The sequence below is a fragment of the Coregonus lavaretus genome (assembly GCF_964263955.1).
Source record: "Coregonus lavaretus genome assembly, chromosome: 4".
In the NCBI taxonomy this organism is placed as follows: Eukaryota; Metazoa; Chordata; class Actinopteri; order Salmoniformes; family Salmonidae; genus Coregonus; species Coregonus lavaretus.
Window position 1 is genome coordinate 19,111,137 of NC_139991.1, and position 7,991 is coordinate 19,119,127.

General features: G+C 41.9%; 1 protein-coding gene across 1 annotated transcript; it reads left to right on the top strand.

Moving 5' to 3' along the window:
* Positions 1-5,773: 5,773 nt before the first annotated feature.
* LOC311128218 (potassium voltage-gated channel subfamily A member 1-like) lies at positions 5,774-7,735 on the top strand (the record flags this gene model as incomplete). Its single annotated transcript, XM_084160252.1, has 1 exon — positions 5,774-7,735. The coding sequence occupies one exon, from the start codon at positions 5,774-5,776 to the stop codon at positions 7,733-7,735; it is 1,962 nt and encodes a 653-aa protein (XP_084016378.1).
* Between the last annotated feature and the right edge of the window lie 256 nt (positions 7,736-7,991).

Here is a 7,991-nt window from a genome sequence, read left to right on the forward strand (position 1 = left end):
AGACACATTACTGAGTACCACTCTCCATATTTTCAAGCATAGTGGTGGCTGCATCTTGTTATGGGTATGCTTGTAATCGAGTATTTCAGGATAAAAAAATAACGGAATGGAGCTAAGCACAGGCAAAAACTTTGAGGAAAACCTGGTTCACTCTGCTTTCCACTAGACACTGGGAAATGAATTCACCTTCAGCAGGACAATAACCTAAAACACAAGGCCAAATCTACACTGCAGTTGCTTACCAAGAAGACAGTAAATGTTCCTGAGTGGTCAAGTTACAGTTTTGACTTAAATCTACTTTAAAATCTATGGCAAGACCTGATAATGGTTGTCTAGCGATGATCAACAACCAATTTGAAAGACCTTGAATAATTTTTTTAAGAATATTGGGCAAATGTTGAAGCTCTTAGAGACTTACCCAAAAATACTCACTGCTGTAATCACTGCCAAAGGTGCTTCTACAAAGTATTGACTCAGGGGTGTGAATCCTTATGAAAATAAAATATTTCATTTTCAATAAATTTACAAAAATGTCTAAAAACATGTTTTCACTTTGTCATTATGGGGTATTGTCTGTAGATGGGTGAGAAAACAAATCTAATTAATCCATTTTTAATTCAGGCTGTAACACAACAAAATGTGGAATAAGTCAAATGGTATGAACACTTTCTGAAAGCACTGTATGTATATATATATAAATAATAGCACATTAGAATATCAGTATACAGTTACCATAACATCAGGTTGACTTTGGCCTTAGAGAATGCTGGCATAACATAAATTTGCTCCAGTGGCGGTCAGTGCTGTTTAAGATTAGGGCGGACCATTTTTTTTCATGAGCATGGCCTTATTTCTATTACAGCATATTGGATGACTGTTATTCATATTCCGTTCACCCAGTTCAATGTAACAGCGATAGGTTTAGGCTACTACATGATACTCAAATTTTCCCTATACCCATCTTGAGGTTGCTACAACCTAGCCTATGAATGAAAGTTTACAACGTAGGTGCACACAGGTCGAGAGACAAATTTGAGGTGACAGACAATGACATTCAATATCGCCTTGCACACTCTTGCCTGCATCTAGCTGATATAGGATGTAATCATTAGTCCAACAGTTGCAAACTAGCATTTCTATTGGACAAATTCAAGTATATTTATCCCTGTTTTGTACCGTTTGCTTCCGTTTAAGATACATTTTTCAACAGAATCGGCAGAATGAATACACCCCTGATCACGCATAAACACACAGCCACAATGTATTCCTTCTCGCATCCATGCGCTCTCCTCCTCTCACCTCTTCACTTCAATGCACAACACATCAGCTGTATGTGACCAGGCTAAAAAACTTTCCAAGCCAAACCGCTACATCGTTGTCACCATATTAGCCAAAGTAAAGTCATAGTCAGCATAGCTAATAGAACTAACGCGTTAGTAAACCCACTACAATCATGCAGTAACGTTACAGTGTACAGTCAGTAAGCAGTTACAACGGTGGGCCATGGTGGCAATAAATTAGTAAAAACAAAAGCTTAACTTGACTTGGAAGAGCTCCAGTGTTGTGTTGGATAGTCATAGCTAGCTAGCTAACATAGCATCCCTCTGTTTGAGCAAGGTGTTTCGGTAGGCTAAACTAGCTAGCTGCATTTGCTAGCTAAGTAAGTGAAACTGAAAGTGAAAATAATTACAATCTATCTCTATATACAGTACCAGTTAAAAGTTTGGACACACCTACTCATTCCAGGGTTTTTCTTTATTTTTACTATTTTCTACATTGTAGAAAATAGTGAAGACAAAACTAAGAAATAACACATATAGAATCCTGTAGTAACCAAAAAAGTGTTAAACAAATCAAAATATATTTTATATGGGAGATTCTTCAAAGTAGCCACCCTTTGCCTTGATGACAGCTTTGCACACTCTTGGCATTCTCTCAGCCAGCTTCATGAGGTAGTCACCTGGAATGCATTTCAATTAACAGGTGTGCCATGTTAAAAGTTAATTTGTGGAATTTCTTTATTTCTTAATGCATTTGAGCATATCAGTTGTGTTGTGACATGGTAGGGGTGGTATACAGAAGATAGCCCTATTTGGTAAAAGACCAAGTCCATATTATGGCAAGAACAGCTCAAATAAGCAAAGAGAAACGACAGTCCATCATTAATTTAAGACATGAAGGTCAGTCAATACGGAACATTTCAAGAACTTTGAACGTTTCTTCAAGTGCAGACGCAAAAACCATCAAGCTCTATGATGAAAGTGGCTCTCATGAGGACCGCCACAGGAAAGGAAGACCCAGAGTTAACTCTGCTGCAGAGGATAAGTTCATTAGAGTTAACTGCACCTCAGATTGCAGCCCAAATAAATGCTTCACAGAGTTCAAGTAAGAGACACATCTCAACATCAACTGTTCAGAGGAGACTGCGTGAATCAGGCCTTCATGGTCGAATTGCTGCAAAGAAACCACTCCTAAATGACACCAATAAGAAGAAGTGACTTGCTTGGGCCAAGAAACACGAGCAATGGACATTAGACTGGTGGAAATCTGTCCTTTGGTCTGATGAGTCATAATTTTTGGTTCCAACCGCCATGTCTTTGTGAGACGAAGAGTAGGTGAACGGATGATCTCCGCATGTGTGGTTCCCACCGTGAAGCATGGAGGAGGAGGTGTGATGTGTGGGGGTGCTTTGCTGGTGACACTGTCTGTGATTTATTTAGAATTCAAGGCACACTTAACCAGCATGGCTACCACAGCATTCTGCAGCGATACGCCATCCCATCTGGTTTGCGCTTAGTGGGACCATCATTTGTTTTTCAACAGGACAATGACCCAAAACACACCTCCAGGCTGTGTAAGGGCTATTTGACCAAGAAGGAGAGTGATGGAGTGCTGCATCAGATGACCTGGCATCCACAATCACCCGACCTCAACCCAATTGAGATGGTTTGGGATGAGTTTGACCGCAGAGTGAAGGAAAAGCAGCCAACAAGTGCTCAGCATATGTGGGAACTCTTCAACACTGTTGGAAAAGCATTCCTCATGAAGCTGGTTGACAGAATGCCAAGAGTGTGCAAAGCTGTCATCAAGGCAAAGGGTGGCTACTTTGAAGAATCTAAAATATAAAATATATTCTGATTTGTTTAACACTTTTTTGGTTACTACATGATTCCATATGTGTTATTTCATAGTTTTGATGTCTTCACTGTTATTCTACAATGTAGAAAATATTAAAAATAAAGACAAACCCTTGAATGAGTAGGTGTGTCCAACCTTTTGACTGGTACTGTATATTTCTCTCTTGCTTATCCTTCATTTTGGAATAAATTAATTTGTTCAAAACTGTTCAACTATTGTCTTTCACTCTCTTTGAGTCAACTACTCACCACATGTTATGCACTGCAGTGCTAGCTAGCTGTAGCTTATGCTTTCAGTACTAGATTCATTCTCTGATCTTTTGATTGGGTGGACAACATGTCAGTTCATGCTGCAAGAGCTCTGATTGGAGGACATCATCCGGAAGTTGTCATAATTACTGTGTATGTCTATGGAAGTGGGTGAGAACCATGAGCCTCCTAGGTTTTGTATTGAAGTCAATGTACCCAGAGGAGGATGGAAGCTAACTGTCCTCCGGCTACTCCATGGTGCTACCCTACAGAGTGCTGTTGAGGCTACTGTAGATGTTCTTTGCAAAATAGTGTGTTTTAATCAATTATTTGGTGACGTGATTATATTTAGTATCGTTTTATCTAAAAATGATAACTTTTTTAATGTTTTACCATTTTTATTTTTATGAAATTCACTGAGGAGGATCGTCCTCCCCTTCCTCCTCTGAGGAGCCTCCACTGATTTGCACACTGCAAAAAGGCTGACCCCTTGCCTCTCTAGCATGTTTCTGGGTGTGTTGGGAAAAAGGCAGACATTTCCGTTCTAACCAAATTAACAATAAAGTATCTATTCTATACTATTCTACTCAATGAATAAATTATCTAAATGTAGGCCTAAGTTAATTGCAACTGTCCTTAAGTCCATTAGGTCAATACTTTGAAGACAGGTCAAAAACTGCCTCTACTTCTATCTGAAGCAGATTTGCTTTCTATTTTATTTTTATTTTTTGTGTCTGTTTTATTCGTTTTTTTATTTGCATTCGCTTTGAGATGTAATTAGGTGAGGTGCTCATCAGGTGCAGGATGCCTGTGCCCCATGTGTCTTTCGATCTGGTTGCATAATAGACGGTCAAATGACATCAATGGCATTTTGGAGGGTTACCTTTGATAGGTGGCAACAGTTGCATTTGACCATCCCAGTGTTAGAAGTGGTCGTGGCTGAGGTGCGTAGTGACCCGCTCTATCCACTGGGGGATGATCGAGCTCTGCCTGCGCTGCGGCACATGCTCGATTGGACGAGGCACAACTCCTCAATAACACTCACAATGGGAAATAGGGGAGGTAGAGGCAACGGACAGATGTGTGATGCGCTGACTTAGCCGTGGGCTATTTCACATATCAACATAAACTTTTATTTGTCCTCTCTCCGACGCAGCTTCATTGACCAGGCTGAGCTATTGATACTTGCTGGACCTGCGATTTATGTTTTTTTGCTGCCAGCACCGATGCAGCGCTGGATATTTTTTCGGGAATGGGGGTGATACTCAATAGATAGATCCTGTTGAATTGAGACAAGACAACGTCGAGACGCGTCCAAAAAGTGTTATCCCTCGAGTGCAATCGAACACAGATGTATAGGTGATATGTTCGCCGGTTGGATACGTCGAGGGATTTTAATATCCCAAAACAAGACGCGAAATTGGGCAAACCAAGGAATTGCATCCTCACCTAAGGTGCTGAGACGATTTCGTTCGGCCTTTATCAAATGTAAGTATATTGTCTAAATGAATGAAGGTGGGGTATTTTTTTTAACAGAGTGAACACAATTTCGTGCGTAATTGAAGGAATGTTTATGATTAACTACACAGACTAATGTTGCAGTTATCATGCGTTGTCTCCTGTTGCCATGTTAGTTATTATTATTATGATTAATTATTAATTGGTGTTATAAATATTGTCATTATAATTATTGTTATTATTAGACTTGTTGTCGTGTTTGCTGGTCTTAAGTTGGTGATGCGTAGGCTATAGTGCATGCATCGCAGGTGACATGCATTTGAATACATACATTTGTAGGTTGTCTAATCGAACTGCTGTTTCTCCCTTGCAGCTGCTGAAGACGTCAGAGGAATAAAGTCATTCAGAATCACTGAAGGTGTACAGGATAAAAGGGTGGGTTTTCTCATCACCTAAGATGGCAACCAGGAGGGACCACGAAAAGGCAAAAATGCCGTATTTCTGCAAGTACTCACACTGGAGTTAACCACCTGAGGGACACATGAGGTGGTTTTGTGAATATATTGTCCAATATCTGGTGATTTAATAGGCTATACATTTGAAAAGTATAAAAGGCCTACACATCCACAGCCTATATTCAATTGGCTGTAATAATGATGTCATAAAATATATGAGGAGTCCGTTTACAAAAATATATTAATGTGTTTTATGTCAAAGACAACGTGAACTATATTCCAAAATGGACCTTTAATTATGCATTCTTAACTCACCTACGCCTCGCTGAATAACAGGTGCCTGCTATCTGTCAAAGCCGGATCAACCAACCTGTGCACCCTTTGCTACAACTTGTTACTTTCCATTGGCCTACACGAGTCGTCGCTAAAGGGATTATATCATTCACTGGCAACTGAATTTACACCCTCCTCAAAATGGAGTTTGCCATGATAGGTGCAGATAATGGGTGCAAAACTCGACTGCCTTACGGGTATGCTCGCGCACGAGAAAGGGAGCACGAACGGGAGAGACAGGTACAGCAGGCAACAGCCGCTGCTGAAGGTGCAGCAAGTGGAGAGGGAGGGGAGTCCTCTGGCCATCTCCTTAACAACCACCAGCAGCATCAGTCTCGCACCGCCTCCTCATCAAATGCCAACAACAGTAGTGGCAGTACCGCCTTGCGCCCCTCCTCCTCGCAACAGCAACAGCAGCAGCACCACCATGAGTCTGAGCAGCAGGTTCTCAGAGATAGGAAAAAGCAACGCGGCGTAGGACGTTGGAGAAGGAGTCGTCAGACTCTCGGTGGGGACTTGCGCCACTCGGAGTTGGCGCTACTTGGATCTGAGGAGGATATGATAGAGGAGGACGAGGCGGAAGGTGGAGAAGAGGAGGACGGGGGAAGCAAGAGTTCCAATTTTCTCTGTAATATGGATGATGAAGAGACTGTCTCACTCACAGATAGACGTCCCCAATCAGGATACGAAAATGTTTACAGTGAGTATGGGTGCTGCGAAAGAGTTGTTATTAATGTGTCCGGACTAAAGTTTGAAACTCAACTTAAGACTCTCACGCAGTTTCCTGACACTCTTTTGGGAGACCCGGACAAACGAATCAGGTACTTCGACCCTCTAAGGAACGAATATTTTTTTGACAGGAACCGACCAAGCTTCGACGCCATTCTTTATTATTACCAGTCAGGGGGGCGATTGAAGAGACCCCAAAATGTACCTTTTGACATCTTCTCTGAGGAGGTGAAATTCTATGAACTCGGGGAGGAGGCAATGCTGAAGTTTCGGGAGGATGAGGGTTTTGTCAAAGAGGAAGAGAAACCCTTACCAGAGGACGAGTTCAAACGCCAAGTTTGGCTTCTTTTTGAATACCCAGAGAGCTCACAACCTGCGAGAGGGATTGCAGTCGTATCCGTTTTAGTCATCGTTATATCAATAGTCATTTTCTGTATGGAAACGTTGCCAGAGTTCAGGGACGAAAAAGAATACCTTAAACCACGAGACAATTCGACAGAACCCCATGGACAGACCCCTTTTAACGACCCATTTTTCATTGTGGAGACGGTATGCATAATTTGGTTTTCATTTGAGATTATAGTGCGCTTCTTTGCAAGTCCAAGTAAAACTGATTTCTTTAAAAACATTATGAATACTATAGATATTGTATCCATTTTGCCTTATTTCATCACGCTCGGCACAGATCTTGCTCAACAGCAAGGCAAAGGGGACCAGGCAATGAGTTTTGCAATTTTGAGAATAATCCGCCTTGTCAGAGTCTTTCGCATATTTAAACTCTCCAGGCACTCCAAAGGACTGCAGATCCTCGGACATACCCTCCGCGCCAGTATGAGGGAACTAGCGCTTCTGATTTTCTTCCTCGTTATTGGTGTGATTTTGTTCTCAAGTGCAGTGTACTTCGCTGAGGCAGACGAACCTGCGTCTCAATTCACAAGTATTCCGGACGCTTTTTGGTGGGCTGTCGTCACTATGACCACGGTCGGATATGGAGACATGAAACCAATAACTGTCGGTGGCAAGATAGTGGGCTCGCTCTGTGCCATAGCGGGTGTGTTAACCATAGCTCTTCCAGTGCCCGTCATTGTATCCAACTTCAATTACTTCTACCACAGGGAGACTGATAATGAAGCAGACTCGCCACCGGTTGTTGAAACCCCACCACCTGCCTGCCCCTATTTCCCCAACTTTCTAAAAAAATTCAAAGGGTCCCCCTCAGGCTCTTCGCTGGGTGATAAAGCGGAGTACATGGAGATGGAAGACGGGGTAACGGAGTCGCTGTGTGGGGTGGACAAAAGCCCTAGTAAAGGAAATGGGACAAACATTGGCAGGAAAAACAGTACAAGTTCAAAGTCACAACAGACTGACGTGTGATGACAAAAAATGATTCTTCTCGTGAAGAAAGATATGCTGTCAAATCACACACACATAGGTGGTCTGACTCACACAAGTGCGCACTTGCGCGCATACACGCACACACACACAGACAGACGCACACACATACTTCATATTTAGCTAGATCTTGGGAAGCTCAAATATGGTGTTTTATTTTGACATGTGGCTGCTTAGAGGAATATAAGCATCGGAAAATAGACGCCCAAATCAAAAGCTTTGTAACTATTATGACCGA